This window comes from Prionailurus bengalensis, chromosome D4 (assembly GCF_016509475.1).
Source record: "Prionailurus bengalensis isolate Pbe53 chromosome D4, Fcat_Pben_1.1_paternal_pri, whole genome shotgun sequence".
Lineage (NCBI taxonomy): Eukaryota > Metazoa > Chordata > Mammalia > Carnivora > Felidae > Prionailurus > Prionailurus bengalensis.
In genome coordinates, this window is record NC_057359.1 from 63,795,371 (window position 1) to 63,822,027 (window position 26,657).

A 26,657-nucleotide genomic window follows, 5' to 3' on the forward strand; every position below is an offset into this window, starting at 1 on the left:
TGATGGGAGGAATCCTTTCACAATGTATACATCTATCAAATCATCATGATGTATGCTTTCAATATCTTACAATTTTATTGTCAATTACACCTCAGTAAAGCTGAAAAAAAGATGAGTTCCTTGTCAACATTTAAGGAAATGTTTATATTAACAAAAAATCACAGCCTGGCTTCCTTTGAAAATTCCAAGTATCTGGCAACATCCCCATGGGTGAATAGCTGGTTGCAGCTGAGTGATGGTAGCTGCCTCCTTTAGAAAGGTCACTCTTCAGTTGCCTACAGTTTTTACTATTCCCTACTGTATTATCTGGGATTATTTTTCACATTTCCATTACCTTCCTGGCCCCTATAAGGCATCTGAGCTTGAGACCTCTGCCCCAGGTCATTGATTCTCAAACTGTACTATAAATAAATGAATCACCCAGGGGGAGTTTCTTTAAAACAAAAACAAAAACAAACAAACAAACAAACCCACAGCATATATGAGGCCATAGCATATAATTTAGTGGAGCTCAGTGAGGTCGATCTACACTTCAGATCTACACTTTAAAAATTACCTTGGGCTTGGGCAGGGGGCAAGATGGTGGAAGAGCATGGAAGTTGTTTTGCATCTCTCATCCCTGAAATACATCCAGATCAACACTAAACCATCCTGCACATCTAGAAAACTGATTTGAGGATTAACACAACAATCTGCACAACCTGAACCAGAGAACTCAGCAGGTATGTGGTATGGAGAGGTGAATTGGGGGAAAAAGCCATGGAGGGCAAGGAGGGGTTTTTGCTTGAGGAGGGAAGATGGAGACAGGGGGAGAGTACGGAAAGCATCGCCCCCCTCCCCACCTGAAAGCAGCTGGAGAGAAAATAAAGAGTACACAAGGGACTGAACAAAAAAGGGAGAAAGGAGAAAGGAGCAGGCTTAAATTCCATTAAGACTCTATACACAGGGGGAGTGCAGAGTCTAAACTCCGCAGCTTGACACCTGGTGGTACCCTGTTGGGAAGGGTGAATCCCCAGGAGTAGAGAGCAAGGTCCTCAGGGTCCTCGGGCCACATGGGGAGAGGCGGTTCCCTGTTGGGAGGACATTTGGTAAAGGCTGTGAGGCCACCTCGCAGGCAAAGGTCCCAGTGGACCCCAGAGAACAACCACATTCACTGGTGCTGGAACAAGGACATTAAGGGGGATGAAAAGAACAGCTTTAAATCCAAATGACAGCCCTGCCTTAGTTTAAAGCTAAAGTTCTCTTTTCTGCTTATTATGGATCTTTGATAAGAAATACAATTGCTGAGAAGTCTGTTTTGCTTGCTGTTTGCTACGAGCATTGTGAGGCCTTTCCTGAATGTAACCTGCTGTGTAGTAGAATGGGTTGTAAACCTTCCTAAATGTAGTCTGATATGTGATGGAATGAGTGATTGTACATAAACTAACCGGCATTTCTCGCTTCTGTAAACCTGCTTGCTTAGCACATTCCTCACCTAGCCTACCCCCTTCCCCCTTCCCCCCCCTTTTTTTTCTTCCGCCACAAGTAACGGACAAAGCCTTCCCGCCAAAGGACAGACAAAGGACGCCCAATCAGAGAACAACAAATGTCCTTACTTTAAAATCAACTAACCAGGCCCCTCATAATTTGAAACCTCCCCTGTGCTATTTGTCTCTGTCTATAAAAACGCTGTACCAACCCTGATCGTGGCCTCTTGCGTCACCGGCGACGAGTGCGCAGAGGACCAGGTTCGAACCTGCAATAAACGACCCTTGCCGCTTGGCTTTGACTTACGACTCTGGTGGACTTTTGTGGGAGGTTTCGGAACTTCAGGCATTACAGGGAAGCCTGGCGCTAGATGTGTGTTGTGATTTTCCATAATCCCTGAAACGCTGCTGCTACATGATCATGTGAACTTTTTCTGGGGTGGGCTGGCACCCTGCAGCAGTCTCTGGGCATTGGCAGCAGCGTGGTCTCTCGAACATTCCTGGAGGTGGGCCAGCACCCGTCCATTGCTCAGTGAGACCCTCCCCCAGAAGGTCTAAGTGGGTCAAAGCCACTCAGAAGTGAGGGGTTGGGAAACACAGCTGCATCTGAGATAAAACTCAGGAGGGAGGTGCCGCCTGGCAACCTGATGGCTTGGTCATGGACAGTGTAAAAGCAGGGAGTGGACGAGAGCTGGAGACAAAGGAGAGGTGTGCGATTGCTGGTCGGGGAGAGCACAGAGTTCTGATACTAGACACTGGGTAGCAGGGGGGCGCCATTTTAACCCCTCCCACCCATGCGCATACACACCTACAGGTACCACAACAATCCAGGCGCTAAGTAGCACCACTGAGTGTAGAACGGTGCTGTTATACTAAGCCCTGCCCAACTGGGCCAACCTTGCTCTTCGGGAACAACACAAGTCTCTCCACCTGCTTAGTTTACAGACTATAAAGTGCTTCATAGTTTGACTTCTAGGGGAAACCGACGTAATTTCAATCATACTTCAGTCTGTTTACTGCTCCATTTTTTTTCTTATTATTGAATACAGAAAGAGAAAAAATTTACTTTTATTTTCCATATCTATTAAAAATATTTTTATTTTTTTCTACTATATTTTTTACTTTTTTGTAAATTTTTCAAATCCTATTTTTTTACTTCCATCATTTTTTATTCCATTTCATTGTATTTATTTTTTCAAATTATCATTTTTCTTTCTTTTCTTTTCTTCTCTTTTCTAACTTCTCCTTTTTTCTCTAATCTATCAAGCTACTTTCAACAACCAGACCAGAACACACCTAGGATCTAGCATCCTTTATTTGATTTTTTTGTTTGGTTTTTAATTTTTTAATTTTTTTACCTTATTAATTCCTTTTCTCCCTTCAAAATGATGAAACGAAGGAATTCACCCCAAAGAAAGAACAGGAAGAAATGACAGCCAAGGACTTAACCAACACAGATACAAGCAAGTTGCTGAACCAGAATTTAGAATCACGATAATAAGAATACTAGCTGGGGTTGAAAACACATTAGAATCCCTTTCTGTGGAGATAAAAGATAGTCAGGATGAAATAAAAAATGTTGTAACTGAGCTGCAATCTCGAACAGATGCCACTGCAGCAAGCATGGATGAGGCAGAACAACAAATCAGCAATATAGAGGACAAGCTTATGGAGAACAATGAAGCAGAAAAAAGATGGAGACTAAGGCAAAAGAGCACGATTTAAGAATTAGAGAAATCAGTGACTCATTGAAAAGGAACAACATCAGAATCATAGGGGTTCCAGAAGATGAAGAGAGAAAAGAGGTAGAAGGGTTATGTGAGCAAATCATAGCAGAAAACTTTCCTAACCTGGGGAAAGACACAGACATCAAAATCCAGGAAGCACAGAGGACTCCCATTAGATTCAACAAAAACCGAACATCAACAAGGCATATCATAGTCAAATTCACAAAATATTCAGGCAAGGAAAGAATTATGAAAGCAGCAAGGGAAAAAAAAATCCTTAACCTACAAGGGAAGACAGATCAGGTTTGCAGCAGACCTATCCACAGAAACTTGGCAGGCAAGAAAGGAGTGGCAGGATATATTCAATGTGCTGAATTGGAAAAATAGGCAGCCAAGAATTCTTTATCCAGCAAGGCTGTCATTCAAAATAGGAGAGCTTAAAAGTTTCCCAGTCAAACAAAAATTAAAGGAGTTCGTGATCACTACACCAGCCCTGCAAGAAATTTTAAGGGGGACTCTCAGAGGGGAGAAAAGACAAAAAAAAAAAAAAAAAAGACCAAAAGCAAGAAAAACTAGAGAGGACAAGAGAACACAACCAGAAACTCCAACTCTACAGGCAACATAATGGCAATAAATTCATTTCTTTCAGTACTCACTCTAAACATCAATGGACTCAGTGGTCTAATCAAAAGACACAGGGTAACAGAATGGATAAGAAAAACAAGATCCCTCTATATGTTGTTTATAAGAAACCCATTTTAGACCTAAAGACGCCTTCAGATTGAAAGTAAGGGGATGGAGAACCATCTAACATGTTAATGGTCACCAAAAGAAAGCCAGAGTAGCTATACTTATATTAGACAATCTAGACTTTAAAATAAAAACTGTAACAAGACAGAAAGAAGGGCATTATATCATAATTAAGGGGTCTATCCACCAAACAGATCTAACAATTGTAAACACTTAGGCTTCAAATGTGGAAACATCCAGGGGCGCCTGGGTGGCTCAGTTGGTTAAGCGGCTGACTTCGGCTCAGGTCGTGATCTCACGGTCCGTGAGTTCGGGCCCCGCGTCGGGCTCTGTGCTGACAGCTCGGAGCCTGGAGCCTGCTTCTGTTTCTGTGCCTCCCTCTGTCTCTGCCCCTCCCCCATTTGCGGTCTCTCTCTGCCTTTCAAAAATGAATAAATGTTAAAAAAATTTTTTTTTTAAATGTGGAAACATCCAAATATATAAATCAATTAATCACAAACATAAAAAAAAACTCATTGATAATAATACCATAATAGTATGGGACTTCAACACCCCATTTACAGCAATGGACAGATGATCTAAACAGAAAATCAACATGGAAACAATGGCTTTGAATGACACACTGGACCCGACAGACTTAACAGATATATTCAGAACATTTCATCCTAAGGCACTGGAATACACATTCTTCTCGAGTGCACACGGAACGTTCTCCAGAATAGATCACATACTGGCACACAAATCATCCCTCAACAAGTACAAAAAGATTGAGATCATACTGGGCATATTTTCAGACCACAACACTATGAAACTCAAATTCAACCACAAGAAAAAAAGTGGAATGACAACAAATACTTGGAGACTAAAGAACATCCTACTAAAGAATGAATGGGCTAACCAAGAAGTTAAAAAGGAAATTAAAAAGTACATAGAAGTCAATGAAAATGATAACACTACAGCCGAAAACCTCTGGGATGCAGCAAGGGCTGTCAGAAGAGGGAAGTGTATAGTAATCCAGGCCTTCCTAAAGAAGGAAGAAAGGTCACAGATATACAACCTAACCTTACACCTTAAAGACCTGGAAAAAGAACAGCAAATAAAACCTCAAACCAGCAGAAGACAGGAAATAATAAAGATTAGAGCAGAAATCAATGCTATCGAAACCAAAAAAACAGTAGAACAGATCAAGGAAACCAGAAGCTGGTTCTTTGAAAGAATTAACAAAATTGATAAACCACTAGCCAGTTTGATCAAAAAGAAAAAGGAAAGGACCAAATAAATAAAATCAAGAATGAAAGAGGAGAGACCACAACCCACACAGCAGAAATAAAAACAATAATAAGAATATTATGAGCAATTATACACCAATAAAATGGGCAATCTGGAAGAAATGGACAAATTCCTAGAAACATATAAACTACCAAAACTGAAACAGGAAGCAATATAAAATTTGAATAGACCCATAACGGGTAAAGAATTAGTAATTAGTAATCAAAAATCTCCAAAAAAACAAGAGTCTGGGGCCAGATGGCTTTCCAGGGAATTCTACCAAACATTTAAGGAAGATTTAACACCTATTCTCTTGAAAGTGTTCCAAAAAATAGAAATGGAAGGAAAACTTCCAAACTCTTTCCATGAAGCCAGCATTACCTTGATTCCAAAACCAGACAAACACCCACTAAAAAGGAGAATTATAGACCAATTTCCCTGATGAACACAGATGCAAAAATCCTCAACAAGACACTAGCCCACCGGACCCAACAATACATCAAAAAAAGTATCTATCAAGACTAAGTGGAATTTATACCTGGGAGGCAGGGACACAAAACAATCAATGTAATATAACACATCAATAAAAGGAAGGACAAGAACCATATGATCCTCTCAGTAGGTGCAGAGAAAGCATTTAACAAAATACAGCATCCTTTCTTGGTAAAAACCCTCAAGAAAGTAGGGACAGAAGGATCATACCTCAAGATCATAAAAGTCATATATGAAAGACCCACCGCTAATATCATCCTCAATGGGGAAAAACTGAGAGCTTTCCCCCTAAGGTCAGGAACCAGACAGGGATGTCCACTCTTGCCACTGTTATTCAACATAGTATTGGAAGTCTTAGCCTCTGCAATCAGGCAACATAAAGAAATGAAAGGCATGCAAAGTGTCCAGGAGGAGGTCAAACTTTCAGTCTTCACAGATGACATGATACTCTATATGGAAAACCCCAAAGATTCCACCAAAATACTGCTAGAACTGATCCATGAATTCAGCAAAGTTGCAGGAAATAAAAATCAATGCACAGAAATTGGTTGCATTCCTATACACCAATAATGAAGCAACAGAAAGAGAAATCAATTGCACCAAAACCCATAAAATATGTAGGAATAAATCTAACCAAAGAGGTGAAAAATCTATACACTGAAAACTATAGAAACTTTAAGAAAGAAATTGAAGAAGACACAAAAGAATGGAAAAAGAAATACATGAGCATGATTCCATGCTCCTGGATAGGAAGAACAAATATTGTTAAAATGTCGATACTACCCAAAACAATCTACATATTCAACACAATCCCTATCAAAATAACACCAGCATTCTTCACAGAGCTAGAACAAATAATCCTAAAATTTGTATGGAACCAGAAAAGACCCCCAATAGCCAAAGCAATCTTGAAAAAGAAAACCAAACCAGGAGGCATCACAATCCCACTCTTCAAGCTATACTACAAGCTGTAATCATCAAGACAGTATGGTACTGGCACAAGAACAGACACTCAGATCAATGGAACAGAATAGAGAACCCAGAAATGGACCCACAAACTATGGCCAACTAATCTTTGATAAAGCAGGGAAGACTATCCAACAGAATAAAGACAGTCTCTTCAGCAAATGGTGTTGGGAAAACTGGACAGTGACATACAAGAAAATGAACCTGGACCACTTTCTTTCACCATTCACAAAAATAAACTCAAAATGGATGAAAGACCTAAATGTAAGACAGGAAGCCATCAGAATGCTCGAGGAGAAAGCAGGCATAAGCCTCTTTGACCCCGCATGCAGCAACTTCTTACTCAACATGTCTCTGGAGGCAAAGGAAACCAAAGCAAAAATGAACTATTGGGACCTCATCAAAATAAAAAGCTTTTGCACAGCGAAGGAAACAATCAGCAACAGTAAAAGGCAACCAACGGAATGGGAGAAGATATTTGCAAACGAAATATCAGATAAAGGGTTAGAATCCAAAATCTACAGAGAACTTATCAAACTCAACACCCAAAAAACAAATAATCCAGTGAAGAAATGGGTAAAAGAGATGAATAGACACTTCTCCAAAGACATCCAGACGGCAAACACACAAATGAAAAAATGCTCAACATCATTCATCATCAGGGAAATACAAATCAAAACCACATTGAGATACCACCTCACACCTGTCAGAATGGCTAACATTAACGATTCAGGCAACAACAGATGTTGGCGAGGATGTGGAGAAAGAGGATCTCTTTTGCACTGCTGGTGGGAACGCAAACTGGTGCAGCCACTCTGGGAAACAGTATGGAGGTTCCTCAAAAAATTATAAATAGAACTACCCTACGACCCCACAATTGCACTACTAGGTATTTATCCAAGGGAGACATAGCATGCTTATTTGAAGGGACACATGCACCCCAATGTTTACAGCAGTGCTATCAACAATAGCCAAAGTATGGAAAGAGCCCAAATGTCCATCGATGGATGAATGGATAAAGAGGATGTGGTATATATATACAATGGGGTATTACTCGGCAATCAAAAAGAATGAAATCCTGCCATTTGCAACTACATGGATGGAACTAGAGGGTATTATGCTAAGCGAAGTTAGTCAGTGAGAGAAAGACAAATATCGTATGACTTCACTCATATGAGGACTTTAAGATACAAAACAGATGAACATAAGGGAAGGGAAGCAAAAATAATATAAAAACAGGGAGGGAAACAAAACATAAGAGACTCTTAAATATAGAGAATAAACAGAGGGTTGCTGAAGGGGTTGTGGGAAGGGGTATGGGCTAAATGGGTAAGGGGCATTAAGGAATCTACTCCTGAAATCATTGTTGGAGCATATGCTAACTAACTTGGATGTAAATTATAAAAAATAAATAAATTATGGAAAGTAAGAAAAAATTTCCTTGGGCTTTTGTTTCAGGTGGTGCCTGGTCACAATGTGAAAATCACTTTAGTGGGGGGACTCTTAGGATAATGGTGTCCCAAAATATGATACTCTGAATCACCTGTGGACACAATCACCTGTGAAGTTGTTGGTTTTTAGACAGATTTCTGTGCTCCAAACCCAGGGGAATAAGTTGGGCTTTCATAAGTTTGGGAATCTACATTTTGAAAAGTTATCTGGGTATTGCTAACACACAGATGGCCACCACTCCAGAGGTCTGAAAGCCTAAGGAGTTATACTTAATGAAAGAAACTGAGCCAGGAATAGAACTGGTTAGTCTTAGAACTGAACTCTTGTCTGATTTCCTGATTATTTTGTTTGACAAGGGATGACAGGATGAAATACAATTCTAGAGTTTTCTCTTCTTAACTGGTGATTATTTCCAGTAACTTTACTTTTCATCAGCTCTGACTTTCTTTAATTTTATATGTCAAGAATCTTTTGTCTATACAATATAGTGAAATTGGCTGAAGGGGGGATTAAAATTTGGGAAAGCAGTGGCTCACAGAAATGAGAACAATGTCATTTTCCTGTCACTTGTGGTCTCTAGGAAATTGAAAACCGATTTGGGGACAATGAAAGATATATAAAAAATTTAATAGGGTGGTAGAAACAGGTTTTCTACTTCTTACAAAATCAATTTCCCCAAGGCCTTACTCCTCCAGCTTTGTTCTACATAACAGTAAATTCTGGGTGGTCATGAACTCTATCCACCACAGTGAATGAGCATCCTTTTTCATAAGGTGGTACACTTTCTTAGGTTCACATCATCCCATCTGAACAGTCAGTGGGTTTCCCATAGGGATTACTGTACTTAGTTCTGTTACACTGGAAGGGATGGATATGTACCATTCATTCACTTTAGTCAACAGTCACTGAACATCTATTATGAGCCATGCACTATATTAGAAGCTTAGGATTTAATTCAATGGAGGACGGAGACACATGTTAGTAAATAATTACCCTGCTGTTTGATAGATCTAGAAAAGAAGGATGTCCCACAAAAGTGGAATTGGCTAACTGTGGCAGGGAGAGGATGGGCAGTCAACGGGGCATATGTGATATTTGAGCAAAGGTTTGAAGGTTGAATAGGAGTTTCAGGCAGACACAAGGGGAAAGATCATTCCAAAGAGTGAGAGTAGCATGTGCCAAGGCTTGGAACAGCATTGTGCATTTAGGCACTGTTGAGCAGAGTGCAAGGGCAGAGGGTTAGTATCAAGAAGAAATGAGAAGAGGGGCACCGGGGTGGCTCAGTTGGTTAAATATCTGACACTTGGTTTCAGCTCAGGTCATGATCTCACAGTTTGTGAGTTGGAGCCCCATGTCAGGCTCTGTGATGATAACACAGAGCCTGGAGCCTGCTTCGGACTCTGTGTGCCTCTCTCTCTCTCTGCCCCTTCCCCAGATTCTGTGTCCCTCTCTCTCTCTGCCGCCTTCCCTGCTCGCACTCTGTCTCTCTCTCAAAAATAAAGAAACATTTGAAAAAATTTTTTAAAAAAGAAGCTAATCAAGGCTCAGATAATGAAGGGTCTTGAATGCCACACTAAGCTGCTTAGAATTCAACCTATAGGTGAGAGGCTGGCAGAGTGTAGGCGGTTCATGAGAGGATCTTGATCAGGGACTTGACATTAAGTAACACTGAATCACACAGTGAGAATGTTAATCCCTTCTCAATTAGTGTTTAATCCGTCTGCTAAATCTAGGAGAAAGCCTCCATTTGGTGTCAATATGCCTTCAACACTTCCCTAACACCTGGAAATTTTCCCTTTTGAAGAAGGGCTCAGGCACAGCTACCTACCCAGCTAGAACGATTTTATTTTCATGCTGTACTTACTTCATTGTGTACTTATTTCTTAAGAATCTTTTTTTTTTTTTAATGTTTATTTTTGAGAGAGAAAGAGAGAGCACAAGCTAGGGATGGGCAAAGAAAGAGGGAGACAGAGGACTGAAAGCGGGCTCTGCACTGATAGCAGAGAGCCCAATGCGGGGCTCGGATTCCTGAACTGTGAGATCATGACCTGAGTTGAAGTGGGACGCTTAACCAACTGAGCCACCCATGTGTCCCTTTTGTGTACTTATTTCTATTTATGGAAAGGGGGACTGGTTTTTCACTAATGTGATGATAAAAAAATGTTTTTTAATACACTTATTTAAGTAAAAAGAGTGATTTTAAAAATTAATGGCTGGGGCGCCTGGGTGGCGCAGTCGGTTAGGCGTCCGACTTCAGCCAGGTCACGATCTCGCGGTCCGTGAGTTCGAGCCCCGCGTCGGGCTCTGGGCTGATGGCTCAGAGCCTGGAGCCTGTTTCCGATTCTGTGTCTCCCTCTCTCTCTGCCCCTCCCCCGTTCATGCTCTGTCTCTCTCTGTCCCAAAAATAAATAAACGTTGAAAAAAAAAATTAAAAAAAAATTAATGGCAACAGGTGATGCAGAGATATGGCAAAACTTATGAAGGCAGTACACAATCCCTGAAATGGGAAACCAGGCTGTAGTTTTTAGGGAGGAGCGACCAGGTTTAAGCAGGCCAGTGAACTGTTTCTTTTTCTGACAGTCGCTTGGAGAATGTAACTGAAGAGCCAAAACTGGAGGCAGAGAAGTCAGCTAGGAGGACAGTGAAATACTGTAGGCATGGATGGTGTGGCTAAGGGTAAGCCGGCTGGTTTATTCCTGACCTTTCCCAGCATTACTTTGCATAAAGAGGATCCTAAGGGCTCTCCTGGCCTGGGGTGGGCGTGGGGCGGTGAATCCAGAACTGGTTCTGACCTAAGGAAAGGAAAAGATTTTTAAGTGGCTGCTGTCCAGCAAGTGCTAAAGGCAGACTTGGAATGAACGCTAGAATGAGGTTTGATTATTTTCCAGGATCCCACTCCATTATGAAATATTATTTAGAAACTGATGAAACCTTAAATCTGAACTAATGTGTTTTTATGAATATTAGCAGGCAATCTGAGCTTTAATATTTGATTTCCAAAGTGTCTCTCATTCCAACCTGTGTCCTGGCTGTAGCTTTCCTATCCTGTCAGATCCTCAAAGCCCTTTCTTCCCCTCCTCAGGCCTGAGACGAGCAGCTAGGATGAGCACTTTTTTGTTTATTTATTTATTGAGAGAGACAGAGAGAGAGAGACAGAGAGAGAGAGGAGAGACAGTGACTGAGGGAAGGTCAGAGAGAACAGGAGAGAGAGAATCCCAGCACAAGGCTTGAGCCCATGAACCGTGAGACGGTGACCTGAGCCGAAATCGGATGCTTAACTGACTGAGCCACCCAGATGCCCTGAGCACTTTTTAGAGTCTCCATTTGGAAAGTGTGAAACCACCCTGCCCTCCTTTCCTCCCTTTCCAGCTGCTGGTGACCATTGAAGTTACAGTGGGATTACTGTGGTTCAGCGTAGGAGGGCAGGACAAGGGTGGGCTATTCCCATGGCCAAATTAGCACTGGAGAAGATATGTCCTGGCTTTCCAAAAGCGGAACTACAAGTGTCTTCGTGATGAAACAGATGCTTCAGTAAGAATGCTTCTCATCTGTTTTTTAAATTTGAATTTACAAAGTGTTTTTATGTATCCTGATTTGCTGCAACCCATATCGATTCTTTAAAACAGTATAGTAAGTACACAACCAATACCTGCTTAATGAGGGACTATTTATTTATAATTTATAATATTAAAAAACTGAGACTCAGAAGACATTTTCCAAGACTGTACAGATGACTCTGGAATGATAATTTAAAGTCAGTTCTTCTGGTTGGCCTCCTCACTCCATATCCCCTTGGTCTCAAACAAAAAGAGCCTGTAACAGATAGTGTTCAGCATCTGCAGAAACACTATTACCAGAATTCTCTTATAGCATGGGTCAAACAGGCTTTTGTGGCCTGGCCTGAGGTCTTAACAGCCACAGATAACATTGTTTCAATGGAAAAATCAATTCTGAATAGGAGCTTAATTCATCTGCAAATCATGACAACTTGGGTATATACCTGTCTTTCTATATAGATATATAATGGAGAAATGCTTTTTAATATAATAATTTACATCTATTGATTTTTTTTTTTATGTCACACACACATTTCTATTCCTAGAGATTTTATGCTTTCTGGGCACCTGAATCTCAAAAGAATGTCATGAATTGGAAAGAGTTATTTGCATGTGTTTGTGAAAGGTCTTGAGGACCAGATTCTGTAAGTTTGCTCATCATTAACCTGTGTTTCTCTGGCTTCAGGGGAGGCATGTCAGAATCTTGAGAATGAGGGATGGAATACTCTTGAACTATACTAACAAAGCTTGGAGAATCTGATAGATTCTCTTAAGCTCAGTGTACCCTGCTCCAATTCTGTGAATTACTCTTGTAGTGCATCATTGTGATTAGGTGTGTGTTTCATCCCTCAGGAGTGTTGGGACATGGAAAAAGGATGATGATATTGCAATAGTAAGATGGCCATTGAGCAGGGAGTTGGCATGAAGCTTAGTGTGTTATACTTGAATAAAAAATGAAGAATGAAGAGGCACCTGGGTGGCTCAGTTGGTTGAGCGCCCGACTCTTAATTTTGGCTCAGGTCGTGATCTCATGGGTTGTGAGTTCGAGCCCCGCAACAGGCCCATACTGACAGTGCAGAGTCTGGTTGGGATTCTCTCTCTCTCTCTCTCTCTCTCTCTCTCTCTCTCTCTGCCCCTCCCTCACTTGCTCTCACAGACACACACACACACACACACACACACACACACACACACACACACTCTCTCTCTCTCTCAAAAATAAATAAACTTAAAAAAATTTTAAATAAAGAATGAATAAATGAATGGAAGTTGCTTTGCTTTCAGAAGATTGTAGAATGGCTTGGGGGAAAGAAACTAGAGATCTAGAGGCTACTCAAGAATATTGATGGGAGCAGCTAATGTCTTGTGAAAAGAAGGAAGGATGAAGGTATGGAAAGTATTCAAAGGAAGGCAACAGAACCTGATGAGAAGAAGGGAGAGGTCCAAGATGGTATGAGAATTCTTGTTTATAGGTAAGAGGGGGCACAACCTTAGGATATCTTTAGATATTTTGAGTTTAAGGTGAGAATGAGATAGAACTGGAAATTCCAGTTAGAAATTCCTGGTATTGCCCTATGCCAGGACACAAATTCAGGGGTCCAAACCTTGGGAAATACCCATGTATATGAGTACCCCAGATCTGGGTACTGCCTCACTAGTTATATACCTTCTTTGAAACTGTGCCCACTCACAAATGTCATAAAGGATAGTACCTAAGGATAGCCCATTTTTTCATTTATTCAACAAACATTTCTTGCTCTGCTCATTCCTACCTCAGGAGCTTTGTACTTTTGTTCTCTCTGCTTACAATGCTCTTCCCTTAGAAACTTGCGTGATTCACTTCTTACTTCATTCTATGTTCAGATGTCACCTCTTCAGATAGGCCTTGGTGACGAACCATAGTCATTCTCTAATTCCTTACCCTGCTCAGATGAGTAGAGCTGTAAATCCTACTGAGTTCAGGCTACATTTAATCATCATAGTAAATCAGAACCACATTCATGCAGAAGTCATGGCAGGGCAGAGGAAGAAGCTGGTATCCAGAGAGAAGAATGGAGCAGATGTGAAGAAAGGAGCCAAGAGAAGAAGAGCTTTTGGGCCCCAGAAGACAGGCAGAGAGTAGCTGCCCTACCACTTTCCAGCAGCTCCTGCAATTTTCTTCCTTGTCATTTTCCTGCAGTTTTCAGCATAAACTCCTCACTTTTGAGCTCCACAGAATGAGTTTCTGCTTCTTACAACTGCATGCCCTTTGACAGCAATAGAATGTCCAATGGGAACTTTCTATGAAGACAGAAAATGTTGTGTACCCGTGCTGTCAAATACAGTAGCCACTACCCACATGTGGCCACTGAGCACTTGAAATGGGGTGAGAGCATCTGAGATAGTTCTAAATTTTATATCATTTTAATTAATTTAAATGTATTTAAATGTTTTCATACAGAGCTAGTAGCTATCATTTTAGCACAGCCTTAGGATTGTTACTACAAGTGGTCAAAGACAGCAAGTAAAATCAGTGAAAGATAATGAAAGAGCCGGAAAAAAAAAAGACACACACAATAAACCCCAACCATGATGATGTCCTAGAACTCAAGTAGTGGATGTTCCATAGCACCAAAAACTACAAGAAGGACCAGGCTGGTAAAGTCTCATTAGTTAAAGTGTTACTGATTTTTTGGGGGGAAATACCTGGATTCAAACAACAGCGGTCAAACAAATGAAACAATCTATTCCAAGGCAAATTATATAGCCATTAAAAATAATGAAAAAAATATTAATGACACAGAAAGATGTTTATAATATACATTTTAAAAATCATAAAATAGGGGCGACTGGGTGGCTCAGTCGGTTAGGCGGCCGACTTAGGCTCAGGTCATGATCTCACGGTCCGTGAGTTCGAGCCCCGCGTCCGGCTCTGTGCTGACAGCTCGGAGCCTGGAGCCTGTTTCAGATTCTGTGTCTCCCTCTCTCTGACCCTACCCTGTTCATGCTCTGTCTCTCTCTGTCTCAAAAATAAATAAACGTTAAAAAAATTTAAAAAAAAAAAATAAATAAATAAAATAAAAATCATAAAATAGCATGGATCCCAATTTTACCACACATACATATGTCTAAATCTCTGGGTTGTGGGTTTATGGGTGATTTTTATTTTATTCTTTGGTATTTTTTTATTTTTGGAATTATCCACAAAGGACATAAAGTTTTTATAGTTGGACATAAAGGAGCAAATGATATGCTTAACACAATAAAATGGCTACATCTTTTCAAGTTGCTTTATAAACGAAAGTGATAGTAAATACAGTTACTACAACAATTAGCCACTGCCTTCCTACAGTTGGTAAAAGCCATTGACATTTGCCTCCCAACCCCTCGAAACATACACTTTCAGATAGTCTTACTTTAAGGTTTATAACTGCAACTATAGGTACGGTGGCCAAAGAACAGAGATTGTTGGATCTGCTTAGAAGGCAAAAGAAGGTCCTTTCTGTGGTGGATTTACCTAGATTTCCCACAGACTTAAAAGGCTGGGACATGGACTAAAAGCTCTTTGGAATCCTTTTCCTGCCTTGTCAGGTTGGATATCTAGGATGCTTTACCTAAAAGCTGTATTTTAGGGAACACTAGATGGCTCTCTGTGCCTGTAACCAGATGAAGGCACACTGGATTGATTCAGGCATGGATTTATCATTCATTTTCAGGTATATACTGAAGCTTTTCTTTGTGTGTATAACACAGTGTGTGACGTGACTCAAATGAATTTCTTGTATAGTATCAAAACAATAACAGCTCTCTGTCTGAACCTATTAAATTCATAATATATAGAAGCAAATTCTTTGTTTAATGGAATCCCTATTTAAATACCTCCAGTTGGGACTGAACAAATGGAATTCTGCAACAGGCAGATTGTGATTCTGTTAGATGAAGACATGCTGAGCAGCTCACTTTGTTTATAAGATAAAATTTCTTTATTTTTAATCTGGAGAGTATTAACCCCACTTTTGTTTGGCTTTGGGTTGGGGCCTTCAATACAAAAAACAGCAAGAGACCGCATGTAGGTTGTGTGGCCCTGAAAGTGCTTGACACTGGAAGTTCTGCTAATGACCATCCCAAACTGAGAAGAGAGTAGTGGCAACCCATTTCCAAGTCATTCTTAGGAATGGCACTGAAAGATCCAGACCAAGCCATTGTTTGGAACCGTACAGACACAGCCACTTGTAGAATGTTGAAAATATAAAGCTAGGTTGCACATACAAAGGAAAATACCACCTTTTAATATAGAAATACCATCAATTCAGAGTGCCCAAGTTTCAAAAGGCCCTATCAACTCTGACTTTTTGGAAAGTTAACAAAAAAAAATTTTTCCCCTCTCCTGTCCTTTTGTCCAGCCCATTTGGACTGACAGTAAGGCTTTAACTGTACCCAATGGTTTATAAAATTTTTAAACCATTAGCCTTGAGAGAATAAAATATATCAAAATGTTACTCAAGGTCATCTGTGGACACCCATGCGAAGCAGTGCACATGTATGCATGACTTTTATAATCAGAACAGCAATATGCATTTAAAAAGTCCCTCAAAGGGGTGCCTGGGTGGCTCAGTTGGTTAAAAAGTCCCTCAAAGCTGTATGCATCAGTTTTGATATCGTCAGCATTCAATAAACCACAGTTTGCCTTATGGGTATCTTTTTTGGGTAAGCCTTAGTATATAATAGTGCTATTGTCCCTAAACTTTTGAGCTAATATATGCCACAAATCAGTTACTTTAGTACAGATAAATCCTGTATGAAATGGGAAACTTCTGAACCTTCAATCCATGTCAAGTGAGACTCTGCCCTTTCTAACAACCTCATTTTCCTCTAGAAGTCTAAAATATCAATTGGCTCATGGTTCTACTATTTCTTAAGTTTAATTTCTGGGAGCCTCCTATGAGAAATTAGGTTAGTAGATAAAGGCAAGAGTTATGAATTTCTCACTTACACCGACTAATAGAAATAGAGCATTATTTTTTACCTCTGACATAACCAGTCCAAAGATCCAGTCATTGAGAACCAATACAAAGGAGCAACTAGTTGAAACTAGACCTCGAAGTTCACCTCATTGCTGACCAACTTTACATATACCTAAGCTGAGAATGCACTTCAGTGAATTGGACCCCTAAGTGGGGTTTCAAAACAGCATATTTCTTTGCTTTGCTTAGGGTTGGTCCACTGGAACTGGATCTCCTAAGCTTGACTATCATGTGCATACTGAAAATGCATTCGGAGGTACTCTGGAGAGCAACCCAGGATATTTGAGGACTTACTCTGATAGTTTTAGTTTTTATTAAACTTGCCATGCCAACCCTTTGTATTAAAAGAATGATCACTGACATAGTAAGAACACACAGTGCTCTAGGTACCGTGCTTAGAACTTCGCATACATGGTGTTGTCTTCACCGTAACTTTCTGAGATAGTCGTATTTCGTGGATCAAGAAATTGAGGCATATTTCCCAAGGTAAAATGTCTAGAAAGTTGTAAAGCTAAGATTCAGACATAGGTCTGTGCTTCTCAGAAACCTTTTCCCTTAACGCTTACTTTGTATTTCTTTCATTTATGTTATTATTGTCTCACTTGCAAAACAAAGGTACACTATTTGTCCTGCTTACCTTACAAAGTAATTGTGAGAATAAAATGAAAAAAAAAAAAAGATGGGAAAGGACTTTGATAAATGTAAACATGCTCTACAATTTACTTTTTCCTAAAATCTATATTTTCATATTGAAGTATTGAAAGCATTGATGAGGAAAGGTGAAGGTAACTTGTCTTTTTTTCCTCTTAATATTTTTAATCATGTAGGTAATACATACTTTAAAAAAAACTGGAGCACAGATAGGGAAGCATAGATCATCCAGTTACAATCACATTTATCATTTTTATAAATAAAATTCTAGACTTCATCGTTTACAGGATCAAGGTCACACTTTACACACATTATAAAATTTTTTCTCTATATATGTCAATATATTTTCATTTGAATGGGTATATAGAACTCCACTGTAAAACTGTATCATGATTCATTTAATTCAATTCCCATTATTGGTTATTTAGTGTGAAATATGCTTTTAACAATCAAACCTGAAGCATATATTGCTCTCTTTTATCCACTTTCTGAGGTAATTCAAAAGCAGTGATGGATCCAGTCTGTTCTTGGATTGTAGGCTAACAAATACACTGAATGTAGAAGAAGCTATTAGTCTGTTTTTCTTCTTGGTGACTCCTCACTTCCTATAATGCATAGCTTTCTCTAGTACCCTATATGTTTTCTATACATTGTTCTCTACTTCACAAGGCTGTTAGGAGGATTCTGTGAGCACATTTGTGAAGACTTGAAAAGCATAAATGCTACAAAAATATGTATGATTTAGTTTGTTCCTAAATGTATGACTCAAAGACTAACAATTGGGCATAATTCAGCCTGACTAAAAATGAAGTCATCCTGCTTAATTCTTTACTACTTGAACTTCTGAAGGCTCATCTCTACCAGTAGACCATTGCTGGCTAAACCAGATACTAGCCTTTCAGTATCAGTATTCACTCCAGTTGACGCAATACCAGTCCAGGTCCGTGTGATCAACCTGCTCCCTCAATGCAGAAGATCACAGTGTCCTCTGAAAGTGACTGAATCATGCCCATTCAGAAGGAGACCTGAAAATCTGGCTGAGGTGTTAGGTTAGGCGAAGGGGAGGGAAGAGGCAAGAGTGAGGGCAGATAGCTAGCTTACTCTTTGCTCACCTTTTCCCCATTGCTCTTTTCTCCCACTACCCCATAAAGAAAAGATCTGAGAAAGACAAATCAGTGGCTTAAAGATTTCCATTAGTTTGTTATTCATGCACTCTCTCCAAAAGTAACATGGCAGATGCTGAGATGTTCTTTCCTCCTTCTTGCCTACTTTTATAGATGTAGCGTCTCATTTCTGGTGCTCTACACTTCCTCTAATTTTCTGTGTATGTGAGTGGCAGAAGCTAGGGTAGGCAGGAGAAGAGACGATGAGGTGCTCATCTCTACATTTAGTGATGCCACCAAATTGAGCAATACCTTGCTATGAGAGCCCCACATAATTGTCTAGGGCCGTGGTACTCAAAGTAGCTGGTTTGCAAACTCTTTGTAATCTATCCATGATGAGATAAGGAGCTTGTGCCAGAATGGACCAACACACTGCTGTTCTCATCAAGAAAGACTTGCTGTGAAAATAATGTCAGATGAGCCAACCAGTGTGGTTACTGATACAGTAGGTGGAGTGGGTTAACTATATGGCCATAGTCTCATAAACAATCTATTATTGTAAGTTGGCTCACAGGAAAAACTTACGACCAACGTGAGAGACCAACATTTCTGAAAAACCTTGAGCATCTTATTGAGGCTTCTACCTAAGGCAATACGTAAGGCTCTAGAAACTGTGTTAGATGTGCGAAAGGTAAAAATTTGCCGTCAGTATAGAAATAGTACCTATGGCATGTCCTCTATCTTGGGGCAAGTGTGCAACATACTTAAAAGTTTTTTCTTTTCCCCCTTTTTGGGGGAGGACTAAACCTACTTACTATTTTTTTTCTCTAAAGAGGAAGAAAATGAGGGAGTAGATAGTAAGGTGGAGAATGAAGACACGTTATTGTGAATCACATCCCAATTTGATCAGTAACTACTAATGAGAATTAGTGAAGAATTAAGACTTGGATGATTCTTATCAGATCATAACCAACACCTCTCTACCAGTCATTGGGCTAATACTATAAATTTTCCCAAAGTACTTCATTTTCTTATTTGATTTATAAAACAACTGTGTCAGATTGGTAAGTACCTTCTTTTGACTGATAAGCATGGAGCTCAGCAACACATTTTCATTTTCATTTGAATGGGTATATAGAACTTGGGCACTTGCCCAAGATTACATGGCCAGTAAAAGGCAGAAGTAGACTGAGAGTCTTGACTATTATTTAATATACCTTCCATTATATTGTGCCCTTTTAACCAACATTATTGGAATTTGACTGGAGGTATTCATGAAATAAGATCTAATGGCACAAAATCCATGGTGGATTGCACAACACCAAAAGATAAAACATTAAGGGATATTGAAATTGGTCTTCAGATGATTCAGATACTCAGTTCAGTTGATTCATCATAAATTAACTCCAAGATGAGTCAAAGAAGGTCAAAACCAAATATTCTCTATGATTATACTGAGGAAGGCACAAAGAAAAGTGGGTGAGACAGATTAATTGCCCAATGAATGTATCTGCTAGTCTGTTCTGATCTATTTATCTGGAAAAAAATTTTAAGTACTATTTAAAAAATCCCCAAATTAAAAATAAAAACTTCCAAATTAGTCCCAAGTCTCTGTTCCTCAAGAGGAATCTGTAAAAGATCACTTCTAAGAAAAGTTTTGTATCACTTGACATTTAATTTGAAATCATTTATCTTCAAGTCAGCAACAATTAGGTGCTACTATCAGCCATTCATCATGAATTGCAGAAGAATATATTTCCCTCAGAGGACAGACAGCAGTGCTTTGCATGAAGCAAGTCAAGGAAAACCAATACAGTTGAGAGAAAATCTGTTAAAAATAAATGTCCTTTACTTGTCCCCTAATAATGCACCTAAGTTATATATAGTAGTGCCCCTCCCTTATCTGTGGGGCATACATTGCAAGAGCCCCAGTGAATATCTGAAACCAGGGGTAGTACCTATACTATGAATACTGTGGTTTTTCCTGTACATACATACCTATGATAAAATTTAATTTATAAATTAGGCACATTAAGAGATTAACAATAGGGGCGCCTGGGTGGCTCAGTCGGTTGGGCGTCCGACTTCGGCTCAGGTCATGATCTCACGGTTTGTGAGTTCGAGCCCCGCGTCAGGCTCTGTGCTGACAGCTCAGAGCCTGGAGCCTGTTTCGGATTCTGTCTCCCCCTCTCTGTGCCCCTCCCCTGCTCCTGCTGTGTCTCTGTCTCTCTCAAAAAATAAATAAACATTAAAAAAAAAAAATTAAAAAAAGAGATTAACAATAGCTAATAATAAAACAATTATAACAGTATGCTATAATAAAAGTTAAGTGAATGTGGTCTCTCTCTCAAAACATCTTATTGTACTAAATTCACTTTTTTCTTGTGATGATGTGAAATGATAAAATGCCTATGTAATAATATGAAGTGAGGAGAAAGACATAGGCGTTGTGATGCAGTGAGGCTACTATTGACCTTTGGACACTAAGTCAGGGGAGGAGAGATCTGCTTCCAGACCATGATTGACAGTGGAAAGCAAAACCTTGGGTAAAGGGGCACTACAGGTATCTCTCACTTTCTGAAACTCTACATTATGCCACTTTGTTTTCATAAAAGTGAAAATCCTCTTCTGATTTTTTTTCCATTATGGAAAACAGGTGCTAATGTAGGTCTTTCCTTAAAGCGAAGTGACATTACATGAACTTTTGGAAAGTGGAGAATACTCTTCACTTTATGCCATTTTGGCTTACAAAAGGATTCATAGGAATGTTTTACTTTCAGATAGTAAAGTATACTTTCAGATAGAGGGAAAACCTGCACCTTAGTGGTATCATTGTTCTGGTCTCTGTATCATACAAAAGTGGCACTATGCTAGCCAAATTCTAATAAATAAGCTTCTGTACTTAGCACTGTGTTGTCAGAGAAAGGGGAACATCTGAAATACTTATATTTCCATGGGACTAAACAGCATATATGACTGATTACACCATGTATGACTCATGAGACAGGCAAACTGCAGTTGGTATGTTCAACTGGAGTTGAAAATAGTGACCCAGTCACTTTTTAATTGCATGAGAGTTTGGATCTAAGCAAATTATATCACTCCATTAACCCTACCTAAGGGAACCAATATGGAATTAACAGGAGATAAACATTTTAGAAAGAAATATGTATCTGTCACTACCTGAGCAGGTGAATTTCAAGAAGTTAACTTTGGAGAAACTATACAAAAACCCTAAAAGAAAAAGTAGTTTGGGGATGAAGAGAAAGAAAGAACAATTATAGGAACTTTATATATAACTTAAATGTAAACGTAACTGGATCCATATGCAACATTATTTGAAGGTCATGGGAACAGAATTTAGAAGAAATTATCATTTTAATATAAGGAATTAGCCTCAAGTGGAGATTTGAGTGTGTAGTAAAGTCAATTTTTTGGATGGAAACGTGTTTTGACCCTATCCTATGTGTAATGCTGTCTGAAGCTTTTATTTATGCGGTGATGATTTATGGCTTCCAAAGTGGCTAGTTTATTATCTTACTCATAATGGATTTCCCACACTGAATAAAGTTGGTTCCTTACAAGCTGATGATCTAATGTGTTTGTTTCCATAAATAGTTAATTGAAATAAAACTATTATGCTTTTCTCAGGGTTTTAATCATTTCAGGGGTATCTCTTTCCATTCATGAGCTGTGGTAGAATACTATCAAAACTATTATTTATTAATTAAAGGTTTCATATGAAGGAAACTAGCAGTACAAAAGAAAGTGAGAGAAATACTGCTGCGATTGCTCCAAGCAATTCTGACTTGTCTGAATAAGAGACACAATTTTATTCTACTTGGTTGTGTAGACAATTCCACTTTCTGCTAGCATCCTTTATTCAGTCACTGGCCCAATCAATGTATTAGGTCACTGGGCAGTAGAATTCACTGAGAATGGTGGCTAAATTAAGTCCATTTTATTTAATGCCTAAAAGGACTCTGACACTGTTTTATATTTTGAAAGTTGTCTTGTGTGTGTGTGTGTTTAAATCACACACAAGTGTGTGTATGGGTCTACTTTTTAGGAGAAGCAAGGGAAAGAAAGATCAGTTTATTTTTGCTGAAAGCAGATTATGGTCCTCTCCTAAAATTACATATTATAGTGACTTGGCATTGAGTTGGACATTCTTAATATAGAACATTGTAGAATGACATTTAAATGATATACTAAAAGCAAGACAAGTTAGATATGTTTGAATATAAAATACAAAGACAAATGAAAGAAAACGTCACTTGGGCAAACAAGATCTGAGTTAATAGAATAATCTCTCCCTTTCAAGATGTGTACCATGAAAATAACAGTGACAAATGTGATTTAAAATACATTTCTGATTTGAAATACAGAAGTAAATGTGCTTGGCAGAGTGTTCATTTTATTGTCAGCTTGTAAGGGTTGTCCCTGGAAGACTGTTCCCACAGTGGTCCTAAAGCTTTGAAGTTGTCCAATTCTAGACGCTGCTTCATGGTTTCTCTGGTCCCCTTGTACTGTGCTATATCTGCACAAACCCATCATGGACACAATCTCCTTCCTAACTGACAACCACTAATTTGGGGAAAATTCTTGCTATTTATGATTTGCCAAACAATCTACAAATGGAATGGAGTCTGGAGACTGAACACTATTGGCAACTTATGAAGTATTAATAAAGAAGCAATGATGAGAAGCAAGCGATGCTGACTCTCGCATTTCGTTCAATCTGATTCTGCATATATATTAATAATGATGCACCCTATGGATGCAACTTCATGTTTATAACACTTTGGCCATTGGCAGCCTGGTGCACCTGTGTTTTCCATGCCTTCCCATCTGCTGCCTATAGTCATTCAGATTCAGGTGACGGAAATGTTTTAGATAAAAGTTAATTAGCCTGCACTCTGCAGATCAAATCTCTATAGTTCAGCATTAAATAGCAATATTCTGGGCAACTGCTGAAAGTAACGGGTGCCCGGCCTTCCTAAGATTAAAAATGTAAGATCCATTTTTCTAGAAAAAGAAACCTTTAGTGCTCTCTTGATATTTTATGCATAGATTCTATCAAACTTTTCACTTGTATTTGGCCTTACTCATTTGAGCTTTTATCTCTGTATATATATATATATATATCAAAAGTGGAGGAACAGAGATTAGAATTTTTTTTCAGCCAAAGGGATAGTAAAATGATATATAGTCAGAAATTCTCCAGTGTCTGAACTCTTTTATCAACACACTGACCAAAACTTTCCTTAGTTTCTCAATCTTTAACATGAGGCCAACAACAATTACCTACTTGTTTCATAAATACTTTGTGCAAGGCTAAATTTAGCTTGATATTTTCATAAAAATAATGAGCAAAATGCAGAAAACTCCTATTGCTCAAAGGACTCTGCCCTCAGGTCCTCAATATCACTATCTTCAACAGTAAGTTCACAAATAGCTTCTTTTCTTGAAAATATATTCAATTTTTTAACCCCTAAGAAATGGAATCATTAGATTTTTTTTTTATTACTAGATAATTGAGACAGAAATGGGCTCAACACAGCAACTGCATACAACCAGTCTCTGAGCCCACATCACACAGAAAGAAGATAGGGGAAAACAAACAAACAAACAAACCAAAAACCACCAATCCCAAATGCGTTCCTCCCATCCATTCAGATATTTCTAATGCATTCCAATGCCTAAGCCTAATTAACCACACATCTTTACCGCTTGCTTCCGTAGTAGTTGCAGATTTTCTATTGACTGACTCAAAGGAATTCTGAGGGATGTTTTCTTCCTTCCACCCCCGCCCAAGCCTCAGGCACACCTTCTACAGGAATCGGAGCAGATGCTGCGTTTCCCGCCACGTGCTCTCAATTCCTCTAGGGAATGAAAGGCTCTCGCTTTGCCGGAGATCTTCCATCCCCACCCCACCCCCCACCCCCGCGCTAGTCTTTAGAACCTCTATTGCTCTCCACGATCCAGAACTTTGAGTTCTAACTTCCCTCCAGCATCCACTAGGGTTGCTCAGCTGGTCAAAACAGGAGGATTTTTTTCGCTTATTCCCCCCACTTCCTTTCTTCCATCTGCTACCCCTACCTCTCATTTTCTTTCCATCCGCACTTGAACTGTCTTATTTTACTTTTACTGAGGTTCTTCTACCAACCATCTACAGATATGGTCCGACCCCTATAACATTATCAAAGTTGTAAAGCCCCAAGTCCCCCCTCCCCTCCACAAGGTCCCGGCCCCCAAACGGCGTCCCCACTCCTCTCACCTGACTCTCCCGCGGAAACTCGTGGCGCACGATGCTAATCACTGGAATGTGCAGGACAGAGCTGACCAAGTCGAGCTCCATCATCTCGCCCTGGCTCTGGGGGAAGGCGAGCAGCGCCGACACCCCTTGCACGACCACGGTGTGGCACACGCTCTGCAGAAAGGAGAAAGGGTCACTGCTCCACGGCGAGCTTGGGGAGGAGAAGGGCAAGAGCGGCAGATCGCCCAGGCCCGCCTCGATGGCCATCACTACTTCCAAAGACAGGTTGTAGGGCAGCAGCCCTTCCACGCGATTCAGGTTGTCCACGGCGAAGAGGAGGGCGTCCCGAGGCCACAGGGTCTCCGCCGCGGCGCCCTCCCCCGGCTTCCGGGCGCGCGGCGGGCCCCGGCCGTGCAGGGCGCTCCCCAACCAGCGTGCGCCCGGCGAGGGCGCCGGGGGTCGCCAAGTCCCTGGCTCGGGCTCATCCCGCTGGGCGCCTGCTCGGCTGCCGTCCAGAGCGCGGCTGGCGGCGCGGGGGGCCGTGGTCCAGGGCTGCAAGTGCACCGCGCCCACCCTCACCGCGTGCCCGATGCGCTTGAGGATCTGGCAGGGCTGCGGGTGCGAGGAGGATCCGGGCACCCCGGCCAGCACCAGAGCGCAGGGCGGCGGCAGCAGCAGACAGACCCTGCTCAGCAGCCACCACAAACTCAGTCTCCTCATTACTGAGACCCGCAGGGAGAAAGCGCGCCCCCTCGTGCGCCCGGCTCGCCCCCCTGCAGCCGCTGCCTCACGTCTCCGCCCCCAGGTCCCGCCGGCGGCTCACTCCTCGCGGCGAAGCGCTCCCAGGAGCCGAAGCGGTCCCGGGGCCATCCAAGTTGGAGCCTAGCGCGCCCAGGTCCCTCCGCCGCGCATCCTCCGCCCGCCCGGTCCCTGCGCGGAGCCAGGCAGGCGGGCGGGCCGGCGCCGGTCACCCGCGGCTTGGACGCCCGTTCTCTGCCCGCCCCATCTGCAGGGCGGCTCGGGCACTGCGTCCGGCCACGCGGGGAGGTTGGGCTGAGAGGCGGCCCGAGTTCCTAGGGGCCAACGCGACCCAGGAGGCGATGCGCTCACTTGGATTCTTTTCTTTCCCTTTTCTGCCCGGGCGAGACCCCCTTATTTCCTTGGGGTCGCTCAGGAGAAGGCGTTCACGCCCGGGGTGCGAAAAACAAGCCAAATCGTCCTTGCTCCGCCGTCGGCCACCCTCCGGCGGGGCCCCCCAGCGCTGGCTTCATCTTTCTTCCTGTCTCGCTACTTCCTCCCTTCCTTGCTCCGCTCCCTTTTCCGCCCAGTGGCCGCCGCCGCCTGCTTCCTCGGCGGAGCGACGCGACTGGCCAGCAAAGGGTGGTTCTGCTCGGAGCGCAAAGTTCTCCCCGCCTCAGCCGGCGCCTCCCTGTTGCTGAGCCCTGGCGCCAGCCTGTCGCTTGGCTGCGCCAAACGCCCGCTGATGGGGAGATTCCCGGGTGGCGCTTCCCGCGCCCCCGGAAAGTCCGCTCCCCGCAACCGCGACGCGTCTCGGTTTGCGAAATTCCTTGCGACCCCAGAGGGCGAGGTCTCGGAGCCGCGGAGAATTCCGAATTCGGAGTTGTGCCTGAGGAATCCGAAATCCAGTGGTTCGCTGGGATAGGTTCTGAGAAGCTGCAACTTGAACGAGCTTCTTCTCTTCGATGTGTCGCTTTAAAGATTTTTCTAGTAAGGGCACGAAAGCCAGAATCATTTACACATTGAATCTCCGCTTCCTTCTCTCGGGCACGTGGGCCTTTGCGGTTTTGAAGGGTTCCCTACGTTTTGGGGTTCTCGGAATTAAAAAGTGAATTGGAAGCAATGATTTGATCCAGAAATTAAAGAGATTCAAAATACTTTTAGAGTTTCAAGCACAGTCAACAGTAGTTTCTAGTTTAGACCAAGAGCCCATCCAGATCACCG

At 41.3% G+C, this 26,657-nt stretch overlaps 1 protein-coding gene across 1 annotated transcript in view; it reads right to left on the reverse strand.

Annotated features, from left to right (window-relative positions):
• Positions 1 to 26,170, reverse strand: part of GRIN3A (glutamate ionotropic receptor NMDA type subunit 3A) — a 171,222-nt gene extending 145,052 nt beyond the window's left edge. The window contains exon 1 of the mRNA XM_043566532.1: positions 24,717 to 26,170. Within this exon, the coding sequence (XP_043422467.1) occupies positions 24,717 to 25,415 (699 nt within the window). The 5' untranslated portion in view covers positions 25,416 to 26,170. The remainder of the gene's footprint in view (positions 1 to 24,716) is intronic.
• Positions 26,171 to 26,657: the final 487 nt, after the last annotated feature.